The following is a 13606-nucleotide window of genomic DNA, read 5'->3' as shown; positions in this document are numbered from 1 at the left end:
CAGGGGAAGTGGAATTCAATTACATTAATTATATTGAAAAGTAATGCACTGTATTTATACCTATTGAGCCTACTCTATTTATATACACGAGACTGTTCAAATTGTATATGTGAAATGTTAAAACGTGCCCGTAGCATGAGTTTAAGCGTAAAAGTAATTATGTTTGTTCATTACTGAGTGTGTAGTGTTATATTGTGCATTTTTTTTTTTTTTTTTTTTTTTTGCTTTGCCGAATGAATATATAAGAGAAAACACTAATTTTAATTAATTTAAACATGAAAATACAGATATTCATTACAAATTCTCGCAATCATCATTAAATAGCTTTCTTTGAGCTCTATTTCCTTATATAGATCTACCAAGGCGGAGCAACTGTCAGGACATCAAACCTCATTATGACCTCATTACCATATTATCTTCACGTGTAGCCTTAACTGAACTGCGACATCACGTGACAAATCTACATAAAAAATCTAATCGTCCTCAACATGTAGTTTTTAACCGTATTAATTTATCTAATATTAGTAAAGCACTAAAATTATTTGTCTACTCTTGTAAAAAAATGTATTTTTGTATCTAAAAAAATCGCCGATATTTCCCTTAAGAAGCTTAATTGTATTGCTTTGTAAGACTATTCGCATTAAGTCTATGGAATATGGAGGTAACAACAGTTTCTGGCTCAATAGTCCATTCAAACAATACAAATCAGGAACAGGCAAACACTGACATCTAAACCATCAGAGATTAGATCAGGTGCCATGGAGGAGTGAGCATCCCCTTCCAACAGGTTACACCAGCCGTGAGCTCTTTGTCATGATCGGGAAAAACGGAAAGAGTCTGTAGACAATTCAGTAACTATGTAAATAATGGCCTAACTATTAGTATGAAAAATTTCAATCAGCATTTTTACCAAGTGATAGATTGTATTTGGTGAAAAGGTCATGTTTTCACTCATAAAACATGCAAAATGATGGCTTTAAAGGAGACTGTTGATATCCTTGTTTCATCAACTTGTTTGTCAATAGCTCGCATCGCTTTAGAAATTGTTCGTCATTTAGAGCACGCTCATGCGTATCAAATCAACTGAGAGATATAAACCCCACATCCAAGTGATAAAGCTATATTGCTACAAAAGTAAGGGAAGGTGACGATTGAAAAGTTGAAGGCACCACGTTTGTGATAAAGCTTGGTTGTAAAGTTACCATTTACATCTTTTCTAGTAATATGTCTAAATATGAAACATATGTGTCAGACTCTGTGGTGTCTTTTATTACAAGCTGATTGGGATATATCGAGTCGACATATGAATGGAAGTAACAATTGTTAATTGATAATACGCCGTCAATATATCTAAATGTCGAGTTGAAGGCCAAAGCAAGTGTTTTCTTCTAGTAGACGTTTTTGAATACATTCTTGTTCTTGTGAACACAGCAATTTATTTGCTAATAACGGGTCGCAATTGGTACCCATGGGAATTCCAACAGATTGTTGGAAGACCCGATCTCGAAAAAAAAAAAACTACATGGATGTCGTCAATTAGAAAACTTTTTATTATCAACTCTGAATAAAAGAAATTTTCAATTATTTGCCGTATAAGCACTTGATCATTGAGTTCTTATGAATCCCGAAGCCGCTCTGGACTAAAAGAATTCGCAAGATCATGATAATTTGTTGGGTACCGGCACATCTTTTGCACATTTTCACAAGGAATCTCACAGCATTTTCCACTCTGGCATGGATCAACCTCTAAATAAAGAAAAAATATATATTAGCAAATCCAAACACATGTACAGTGTATGCATATATGTACGTGTTAATTTTACTCATGCTGATAATGACTTTACATAAGATACATTTCTTGAATGAACAGAAAAGTGCGTGGTAATCATTTTGAATAATAACCCATATTCAAGCAACATCTAGGAAGATGGGATTTTAAATCATTATGATACATGTATATGGCTATTACTTTATATTGCGTATGTGACTCGCGGAACAAACTTGGTTGCGCATACCAAAGTCCTTTATAAGATACGTTACAGTGACTACATAAACCAAAGTCCTAAACGTAATTTCCTCTTTTTTAATCTAGCAGACGAACACATTGGTAGTTTGGTTCATGTGATAGAAGATTTTCAATTTTGTATTGGCAGCGTCTCCTCATATAGAGCATATTTGGCCATTTTTAGTTAAATATGTACGTTGATTGCGCATATTTTCATCGGATTGAATGTTTACTGGTATAATTTTCAACTGACACCGTTTGCCATATTATTTTTATTATTTTACATTGATTGCTTCGTGATGTTAAACTGGATACTTAAAGCATTCTTATAAAAATATTGTTATATTGGTAACATTTCTTTGCATATTTAAGCAGCTTGATAAAGAGACAATTTTTTGAAACATAATTTTGAATTAAAATTCATGACACGTGCATGGAAACATCGGGCTCAATGCCAAAATTGAACGATGTCAGAAAGGGTGGTCACGGATAAGTAGCCTTCCAAAATAAAAAAAAAAGTTTGATTTTGATAATAAAGGCTCATGTTAAGGGATAATTTGCCCATTTGCTCAAAGATGCATGAAATGTAATACCATGCATCCATCAACACTTGCACAACCACATCACACAACATGAAAATTCACATCATTCATTTCAATTTTCTATAATTCAGGTAGTTTCACAGTATCTTCAAAACTACACAGAGGAGCAATCAGCCATTTTTTCTGGACATTGGTTTCAAACTGGGTTTTACGTTACTATATTTAGGACCAAGAACTATTTCTTTTTTCAAATGAATTGGCATCTGCAAATCAGTACGGGGACATTTTGCAAGCTAAAATAAAGAAAGATATAGACGAGAGTCACATGGGGGGGGGGGTTCCATTTTTAGACCCATTGACGCCTAACCTTCATAAATCCCCAATCTGGGTGGTACCCAAAAGTGATGGCGGTTAGCGAATGATCACACGCTTGTCCTATCGACCGCTATCTACATGTATTATTAACGCATACGTGGACCTGAGGGACACAACAATTAACTGCACATCTTTTGACACAGTTGTGGATACAACATACAAGTTGTGGAGGAGGGGGGGGGGGGGCTCTTGGCGAATCCAGACATTTAGGCTTACACCCATATACCCAGGGGACTATGAACTACTAGGAGTTTTTTGAGGGGAGCTAACTACATAGACGATCTGTTGCCATTTTGCTGCTCCATATTATGCATTTTTTTTTAAACATTCTCTATATTTCTGGATGGTGAGAAAAAAAGAGGGTTAGGTACAACATATCACAATTTGGACTTTTAATTTTTGCAGGAAGGGCAGGCACTAGTCATTACAAAGTCTTGGTGAACACATTTCGAAGACTGTATAATGAATTGTTATGCCCCTAAACTCTGAGAAAGCTCAGGGGTCGACCATATGCTTAATGTTCCTGGGTTTACAAATAGACACAATAAAAATGCAAATTCGAATTCCAGCTACAAAGGTTTTAGAAATATCTCAAATCTTCGAGCATCATATCCAAAAAAAAAAAAAGAACAATTACCATAACAGCCCTTCAGAGCATAGTATGTAAATTAAATTTCTTTGTGAAGCCCATTCCGGGTAGCCGTGCATTTAACAGGCCTTTCTATAATGCTATGCTAGGCAATTATAAACCGTATTATTAAATTACTTCGAATTAGCTCCGTGTGAACGCTAAGCGAAGCTAATTCGAATTAATTTTTTTTTTGACGCATGCATAATATCAAAATTAAGTCACATGCCACATGGTCAGATATGGGTACTTCTGCTATTTTTTTTTTTATTGAAAAACAAAGGAAAATTATGTTAATCACTAAAATGTGTACAGACACTTTGACATTGTGTCAAATGGATCTGCTCTGCAAAAGGTGACGTGATTTGAAAATGACTTCATAATAGCCTTGCTGAATATATAGCCCTACTGTAGAAATAAAACAATTAATTTGCATTAGTTTACTTCGCATCAGCTGTGGTGTGAACGCAATTTAATTCGCATTACTTTGATTTGCATTATTTTACTTCGCATTAATTTACTGCGTATTAAACTCTCTGTGTGAACAGTGTATTAGTTAATATACATTCTTAACCTATCCCTTGTGAGAATTCTGGGACAAAAAATTACAGCTTGCACAAATAATATCGAAGTGATACTGTAACAGAATTGCTTACAGAATTAAAAATCAAGCATTTTTAGTGAAAAAAAATTGTAGATGTATGTCCAATTGACATTGTTAATGGGATATTGGCCCGTTGAACAATATTGTATTTGACATTGCTAACACTGTTAATGAGATATTGGCCCATTGAACCATATTGCATTCATTTGACATTGCATTTGATAACCTTTTTGATTGAATATTGGTCCATTCAGTTGACACTGATAACATTGTTAATGGGATATTGGTCATTTTACCCATATTACATGGCGTTGTGCATTCGAGAACTTTACCCAGTGCACAATTAAGCCCTCTTGGGTTTGCCACTTTTGTTGTTGATTGTTGTCGGGGAAACGACCAGGCGTCCGTTCCCAACTTTGTAATAAATTATGTCACCACGACCAGATACGCCAAACTTTAAATAAATATCAAAAACTACAAATGAGTTTTTTCGAATAACATCATGCAGTACACATTTTTGTATTTATCATATGCATGAAGGTCAAATCAAGTGACTAAGCTAAAATCATTATACAATGTAATTATTAAATTCATGCAATAATATTATATTTTTTAAAGTCAGCATATAGTAGATTCTATGGTCGTAATAATGACCTTGTTCAAAAATTAAAATAACATATCACCGGGTCGTATTTTGGCTGACGTGTCTCCTGCAAATTGTTAGGCGTTTTGTTTTTATTTTATACTAAATTTGACTATCGAATCTACCTGATCAATACATGACGAGTGTGACTGAATCAACGGGGGATGCTTATTCCTAGTCACCTGATTACACCTCTGGAATTTCCAGGGCTCCGTGTTCTATGCCTTGTTCATAGATTCGTAATGTTTGTAGATTTTTTGAGAACGATCACTTCGTTAACGTTACTTTTTTCATTCACAAAAATGAATTCAGTTTAAAATGGTGTCTATTTCTGCGCTTCTATATTCCGTTGTTTTTTCATACAACGGCTTATCAGTGCTGCGTCGTGTATTGTTGCTTAGCTGTGGTAAAAAACATGTCAGGAACAAAATGGAGGATTGAATAAATTTTTTTGTTAGAAATTTCACCATATTTGTCCAGTGTAGAAATATGATGATACTTTGAAACTTTACATGAACTTCGAGTTCTCATGAAAAATTACTGTAGAATTTTTATTTTTGAAACTAGAACTTAAGTATTTCTCAAATTCAGAATAATTTTGTTAGTAAGAGACAATATTATGATAGAAGAGCAACATTTCCTTAAAATTTTATGAATATATATCTCAGTTATACGTGTGCTCTATTCAAAAAATATTAAAAAGAAACTTACCTTTACAATCTTCATCACTTTCACAATAGGTTCCCCACCTCAACTAAAAAACACAAACCGGGCAGTACCATCAAGAGTATTAAAAAGAAAACTAAATAAAAATAGATATGACTTGATTTGAATGCGGCATTATGCAGTAGACCGAGCTCCACTTACGGTTTGTAATTCTTGACCGCGATACCTCGATACTTCAACGCATTCCTACTTGCAGACCGTATACACCGATATATATATATATATATATATATATATATATATATATATATATATATATATATATATATATATATATATATATATATATATATATATATATATATATATACATATGGTCATGAATTCGAAAAGTTTGTACATATACAATGATAGGCATTTCACCTTAAAACAAAGGGATTGCAAACAAAATGTAAATTATCTATTATATAAAACTGAATATTTAATATTTCTATCGGTTTGAGTACTTGTGTAAGAGTTTTAATTTAACGCAGATTGCGTTTCTTAATTAATCTATTATGAATTCGTAATAATTTAAATAATGTCCGAGGGATTCCGAACAGAAAATGCAGATCGAGGCCAAGGCCTCGCTTGAGTACTGAACGAAGCGTTTCGTGCACCCTTTCGTGCAAACTGTGCAACCTTTCATGCAAAGCATTATGTGCAAAAGTTATAAACTGTGCAGCATTTCGTGCAATCTGTGTAATGAGCGTTTACCCTTTGTGCAACATACGTAGCACGTTTAGGGGTCTTCATCTTACGGACTAGATGACCATCAAATAACGCACACAAAATATTTGAAACCATTCCAACTGCAGAACTTGCCTAAGGAAATACATGTAATCACCGCCCGAAGAGTGGCTTTTCACAGGTGACTCTGGGAATGAAAATAACAGTAATACACCCGAATTCTTATATTTAAATTATGTCAGGAAACTTAATTCATGACCCCTCCCCCCCCCCCCGTTTATTAAATTGAAGCTACGATAGATACATTTTTAAATTCAACTCCATAAATTTACAAACCACACAACGAAAAATATTTGTCGTTATAGAATATCCTAAAAGGTTTATCGGGTATATTAACTTGCATATTCGAATAAAATATCACCTACAGTGATTTGTATCGAAGATCGTAGAGTAAACACTTAGCTTGAATTTGACTCTATGCACGTTAAGAAAAGTTCACTCTTAAATAGCTCATTTCAAAATTGCCAGGACGAAGTTACATTTATTATTATTATATAAGAGTATATTTCATTTAAAATGTATATTTTGCGTTTGTACAAAAATTACTATTATTTCAGCATCTATATTTTTTTTAATTTTATTATTGTAGCATTTATCATCTTTCTTTCATTCTGCATACTTTGTTTCGTTTAATTTTGTTTTGTTTTATAATTTCCAAGGAAGAAAAATTCACTTTTAGACCAAGACATATTCCTACCTACAATTGATAGGTTGCAACGCGCTGCGAGGATTACCTGTATTTTCTACCCGCGGGGCACGCACCTTCGTCCTGAGATACCTGTACTAATCGCAATCGGGGGTGCGCGGTAAATGCATAAACCGTGTTGCCCTTACCACAATATTAAAGATGGGACCGTTGCAATGTTCCTCCATATCCCAACATATATCATCAGCCTTATCTGGGCATTCTGTTTCCGGTGAAATTGGCTTCATGTCAGTTATATGTGGCAATTCCTCTTCTTCTGGTATTGTCATTGTGTCTGTATCAACAACATTCACACTCTTTTGAGCTTTACTGATCGTCAACGCTTTGTCTGCTTTTAAACTATTTTCGTCAGATCCTTGGGATTCTTTGGACTCCCTCGAGTCTGACTTAAAAAACATATGGAACAAAATTTATAACTAAACTACCTGGAGATGCTTGCTTTTGGAAGCTTTTTTCAGGAAGATTGAAAAAAATAGATATGTTCTTTCATATTCTACTGTGGCCCTAACCTACCCTCCAGAGGTCGAGAAACTTAAATCTACATTGATATATATATATATATATATATATATATATATATATATATATATATATATATATATATATATATATATATATATATATATATATATATATATATATATATATATATATACCAGAAATATTTAGTATAAATCCACACACGTAGTCTTATATATAAAAAAAAATCACAACACTGAAATAAACCGAAGTAAACTCTACAATTACAATAATCTATTCCTCTCGATTCTATAGAGATATTTTATTTGATCTTCCCTTTATTGCACATTCTTTTTGTTTAATAATGTACAAAAAATAATTTTTAAAACAGGCGTCTGGTCAAATTTGTTCGATGCATTCAATTTTAAATAATCATCATCTTTGATAAATTATTCATTTGTGTTTGAAATACCTTGTTTTATTCAATGCTTTTTAAAGTATTTTCTTTTACATGTTTACCTATTAAATTATTTGAATTCTACCGACTGAGCTACTGTGACGGTGTCCAGAATGTAGCAAATGTGATAACAATATCCTTGCTTATTATATCCTTGTACTCTGTTTGCCCCCTAGATACCAATGATGAGAGCAAAGGAGATAATTTTTACAAAAATAATGCAGTGTCTCTTTACATTCATCACAGTTCTTCCCTAATACCAGAATCCCTGATCCAGGAGCTTGCCATTTATAACTTTGTACTTAGTTTGAGTGCTATATACCCAGTAGCATAGCTAGAGAATTTCAAAGAAAAAATCTTTTCACTATATAATCAATAAGTCCCCCCCTCCCCCAGGCAAACACACTGAAGCATCTGTCCCTGAATCTACAAATTTAATAATTAAAGATGCACCCTTGCTCGTCATAAGTATGCATTATTTTTTGCCTAATATTCAGGGGTATAGAACAGTTTTGAAGAAATAATGCATTTTCACTATATAAACAGTAGAGCCCCACCTCAACACCAGAACCCCTGACCCAGGGGCCATAAATCACAGTTATAGAAGGGGCACTCGTGCTCATTTTAACTTTGCACTTACATGTAGTTTGTTTTCTTAATACCAAGGAACAGAGAAAACAAAACAATAATACATTTTCACTATAAAATCAAAAGAACCCAACCCTAACACTGGATCTCCTGACCCAGTGCAATGAAATTCACAATTTTCAAAGAGGCATCCTTGTTCAAATTATGAACGTAATTTGTTTGTTTAATTCTCAGAAACAGAGAAGAGGATCTTCAAATAATTAATGCATTTTTACTACATAAACCAATAGAGCCCCTATCCCCCCTCACACACACACAAAGACACGCACCAGGAACCCTGGCTTTTGCCACAAATTTCATAATATTGGAAGATGCAATCTTTCTCATTATTCCTGTGCACTTCATTTAACTGTTCAATATACAGGGAAGAGGAGAGGATATCTAAAAAATTATGCGCTTCAAGGTTATGGCAGCGAGTTTTTAGCTCACCAGAGCCGAAGGCTCAAGTGAGCTATTCTCATCAAAATTTGTCCTATGTCTGTCGTCCTTGTCGTTGCCGGCGTCGTCGTTAACTTTTTACAATTTCATCTTCTTCTCCAGAACCACTTGGCCAATTTAAACCAAACTTGGCACAGGGTATTCTTGGGTGAAGGGGATTCAAGTTTGTTCAAATGAACGGCCACGCTCTCTTCCAAGGGGAGATAATTACAAAATAGGGGAGAATTAATGGCATTTTTTTAAAAAATCTTTTCAAGAACCAATGGATCAAGAAAGATGAAACTCATGTGGAATCATTGCCAGGTAGTGTAAATTCAAATTTGTTCAAACCATGACCCCTGGGGGTAGGGTTGGGTCACAATGGACGATCAAAGTTTTAAATAGGAATATAAAGGAAAAATCTTTACAAATCTTCTCAAGAACAGTAAAGCTATGATGGGTCATATTTATATGGAAGCATTCTCAGGTGATGTAGATTCAAGTTTGTTCAAATCCTGACCCCCGGGGGTAGGGAGTGGCCACAATGAACGATCAAAGTTTTACATAGGAGTATATAGGAAAAATCTTCAAAAATTTTCTTCTCAAGAACAGCAATGCCATGATTGATCATATTTATATGGAAGCATTCTCAGGTAGTGTAGATTCAAGTTTGTTCAAATCATGACCCCGTGCAGCTGGGGGTCATGATTGCTTATTCAAATCATGACCCCCGGGGGAAGATCTTCTCAAGAACAGCAAAGCTATGATTAGTCATATTTATAAGGAAACACCTTCAGGTGGTGTAGATTCAAAATTGCGCAGTACAGTTAAGGTGCCAAATGGAAATATCGGCGTATTTTTTAGATAGAAAATGCATTCTTTACAAGGATGGGCGTTTCTTTTTAGGACTTTACTATTATCGCACAAATGCAATATGGTTGAAAACTACATGTTGAGGACGATTAGATTTTTTATTTAGACTTGTCACGTGATGTTGCAGTCACGTGATTTTAGCAAATATACCTGAAATATTGAGGTCATCTATAAATTCCAATATTGTAAGGGCATAACCAAGTTAAAAATCTAAGTTTAATTTATAATTATTTTCAACACTCTTTGTAGTTTGTGAAAAGTGCTGCGAACCTATATAGATTCTACTATCTAATTGTTAAAATTACATTTGTTAGACCGTATGTTGAATATCTCGCTGGTCAAGTACATTAAATATAAATATAATTAATTCATTTCCAAGAATTTAACAGGTTCGCAGCACTTTTAAAATATCTTCATACTTCTTGAGTTTATGTGTAAAAGCTTGTCATAATTCATTGATGGTATGCCCTTGCAATACATCGATTTATTACGACCCTTCTATTACCCTTCAATTAATCTGCATACAAATATACGCCAGTATCGCTTGTCTAGTGAATGTATTGGAAGTATATGAATAAAATCATAAAATAGACATCGCATCCAAGTTAATGGCCTGTAATATATCTGCAAATGATATTTTATTTAATTACAAAATACAATTTTCATTGTATAAAATATAACTTGATCCCCCTCTCACTGCATACAAACTGCGTCAAATTTTACGATATGACGTCACAATGACAAGTGCATTGTGATCAGTGAATTGTTTATATATTGCTGTGTGGGATTTAACCAACTACAATAATGCATGCAATAGTTAGTATTCATGTCGTTTAAAGCTATCCAACAGTTTAAAATAGCAAATCATTTCATTTAGTCGTAATTTGAAGAACTTATTTTTTTGAGTGATGTCATAGTAAGCATTTCTCGTATAAATTAGGCCCCGCCTCCTTATTGCAGCCTTAACTGTGCTGCGTGTTCAATTCATGACCCCCGGGGGTAGGGTGGGCCACAATAAAAGTTCAAACTTGTAGGAAAAAAACACAGTCAGAGAAATATGTAAGCATCCTTAGTAAGTGTAGATTTCATTTTATTCAAAAGAGCCACCTTCCATTTTAGGGTTAGGTCGGAACCCCTTATATGCATTTAAGCTTCTCAATACTGAACTGATTTTTGCTTTTTTCCTAGCCTCTTAATCATCATTTCCATGGAGTTTGTTTTTGTTTTCTTTTGTACCTGTGCCGAGGAGAGAGAAGATTTTCAAAGAAATAATGAATTTTCACTTTATGATTAATAGAGCTCGAAGCTAACTCCGGAACACCTGATCCAGTAGCAATAAATTTTACATTTTAGTTAGAGGGCTTTGTGCTTCTTACAATCATACCAAAAGATTAACTCCTTGATGTCCACGAGTTAAGAAGAAGATGTTTAAACATTGCAAAAATTTTATGGCTTTTAACCACAACCCCCCAAAAAAGGGGGAGGCAGGGACTATGAAATTAATAAATTCTGTTTCCCTTCATCCATAGATGCTATATATATCATAACTGGTCAGCAGTTCTCGAAAAGAAACTGAAAAGGTTCAAACGAACGACGACAGACAAAAACAAATACCAAAGTGATTCAAGTGACCTAAAAATCCAATTGTTAGACGGGATTACACTATATCTTGAGCTATCTACATTCACTTTGCTTAGATAAGATAAGCATTAAACTATTATTTTTTTAAAAAAAAAGATGTATTCTCTTAACTGCAATGGGGAGCGCAAACAAAGTAGCCAGCGTTATTCATTTTGCTTGCACACAACGTTGCAGTTATGAGACTACATTCTTAAAAAGTAATAGTTCGTTGCTTAATCAACTGACTGGGAATGTAACTTATTTCAAGAAAAAAAATATTTTTTTTTCTAAATTGAAACTTTAACGAACACAATTTCATAACACTGCAGTCTCCCCGAGAGCAAGAAGGAACAGTACTTTTAAGTTAATGTGAGCTCTCGTCTTTTTTAAAAGTATTTTTTTCGGCAAGGACAGTAAATGGGTTGCTAATTGTTTAGGTTAATCAGAGAGAGAGAGAGAGAGAGAGAGAGAGAGAGAGAGAGAGAGAGAGAAAGCAATAGGAAAGTACTTTTCAAGCACGTGCTTGTTTCACTTTTTCAGCTTGGAGAGTAAAACGGGTCAGTCATTGTCTTAGTTTAACAGCACCGGCTAAGATTGTCAGCACTTTTTTTTAAGTATATAAGTACCGGCAGTAAAATGTCAGTAATTGTTTAAATTTTACAGTAATTATCTTTGTAAATTTAAACTTGAAATGTCAGTTCGTTTATGATTAGTAGTATTAAAATAATAATAAAAAAAATCATCATCATCATAATCATAGCACAAATAATAAAATATTGTAATCAGAGAGAGAGAGAGAGAGAGAGAGAGAGAGAGAGATACCTGCTTTTCATTTGAATTGTCATCGAGATGATGGGTTCTCGCTTTGCTTGAGCATCGTCTAAAAGAGAATCATGTAGGAAAAGTCTTTTTTGCATTTATTTAATTTAATGCAACAATTTATTGAGTGATTGTAAGAAGAGAGAGATGTAGATTTGTACCTTGCTTTTTGGTTAACTTTCTCCACTTTTGAAGTAGATCTTAATCCCCTGGACCCCGCCTACAAGCACATGCAACATCAGTACAAATTTTAACAAATTATTTCATTGAGCAAAAATAAATTATTAAAACGATAAAATAAAATGTCAATACTTACGCAAATAGTACAAAAAAGTGTCAAAATGAAAAACAATTCCAAGTTTTTCATATTTTTGTCCTTTTCAAATGTTATTTTATACAAGAGTATGGATATCTTTTTCATTAATTCCTTAGTTTTATAACTTTCACCTTATATACAATAAATTACATGACGCATCACTCTTCATGCACTATGAGCAAGATATGAAATCATATATTTTTTTTTCTCTCCAAAAATAACAAGAACATAATTATTTTGAACTTGTCAGATGAGAATGAAATAAAAGCCATCTGTGTGTACATGTATCAGCTTGAACATATGTTAAATTAAATTAAGAGGTGATTCAAAAGATATATCAAAAGCGGTACGTTACATAAGATTTGCATTAATTCTTAATTCAAATGCAACTATTTTGTAATCTGCATTTTCATTTGCTCTAATGTTTGAGGCAATTAAAAGAGAATAAATGAGAGTGAAAGGTTTTGTTTGTGAAGTCACTGTAGAAAGATGCATAACCTTTCCTTGCGCATTTAATCTTAAAGAAATAAGGTGTAGACATCAAATAATATGTATAAAATTCATTAGCATGGGAATATTCATCTTCTCATTCGTTTTTTGCGACCGTTAATGCGGGTAATACTCAGTCTGCTGACTCGCAACTAGAATCGATGATATTAGGTTCCGCGGACACAGTTCTTTTTGAAATCTGCATTCTGTGCGTGAAATTTAAAACAAAGTCGTTACAGAAGTTAATCGATTTTAAGCGACATGCTATGATTTCGCATGAAAGGAGATCCATGCATTTCTTTGCGAGAAGTGGTTTGATTTCTTTTTATATAGGATAAAAAAAACTTTTTTTAAAACAATTATTGCAATCTATTCGGAACGATTTTACGGCTGAAAATTTCATCTTGAAATTCCTAAATAAATGAAGCGACATTAAGATTTGCACCGACATTATATTATGGTCATATCGAAACTTTAACTGCATATATATCGGTAAATACTGAAAAAAAAAAATGTGTATGTTAAGTCTTTTAGTTGAAATCGATCTTTA

General features: G+C 33.6%; 1 protein-coding gene across 1 annotated transcript; it reads right to left on the bottom strand.

Moving 5' to 3' along the window:
* Positions 1 to 1527: 1527 nt before the first annotated feature.
* Positions 1528 to 12677, bottom strand: LOC133189017 (uncharacterized). Its single transcript, XM_061324461.1, has 6 exons — positions 12568 to 12677; positions 12413 to 12471; positions 12255 to 12312; positions 7087 to 7344; positions 5509 to 5551; positions 1528 to 1746 (listed from the first exon to the last, which is right to left on the bottom strand). Exons 1-6 carry the CDS (start codon positions 12670 to 12672, stop codon positions 1616 to 1618), a joined length of 654 nt encoding a protein of 217 aa, XP_061180445.1. The 5' UTR covers positions 12673 to 12677; the 3' UTR covers positions 1528 to 1615.
* Between the last annotated feature and the right edge of the window lie 929 nt (positions 12678 to 13606).

Source organism: Saccostrea echinata, unplaced genomic scaffold (assembly GCF_033153115.1).
Source record: "Saccostrea echinata isolate AGI-Se365-2 ecotype Australia unplaced genomic scaffold, CSIRO_AGI_Sech_v1 ptg000016l, whole genome shotgun sequence".
NCBI classification, from domain to species: Eukaryota; Metazoa; Mollusca; class Bivalvia; order Ostreida; family Ostreidae; genus Saccostrea; species Saccostrea echinata.
This window is presented reverse-complemented; position numbering and strand designations above follow the sequence as displayed.

Excerpts from the sequence above, each read along its gene's own strand:
- LOC133189017 (XM_061324461.1), bottom strand. The coding sequence starts at position 12,672 with ATGAAAAAGATATCCATACTCTTGTATAAAATAACATTTGAAAAGGAC. Across the intron at positions 12,313-12,412 it reads AAAGTTAACCAAAAAGCAAG|ACGATGCTCAAGCAAAGCGA; the intron begins GTACAAATCTAC and ends ATTCTCTTTTAG. Across the intron at positions 5,552-7,086 it reads GTCCCATCTTTAATATTGTG|TTGAGGTGGGGAACCTATTG; the intron begins GTAAGGGCAACA and ends TGTGTTTTTTAG.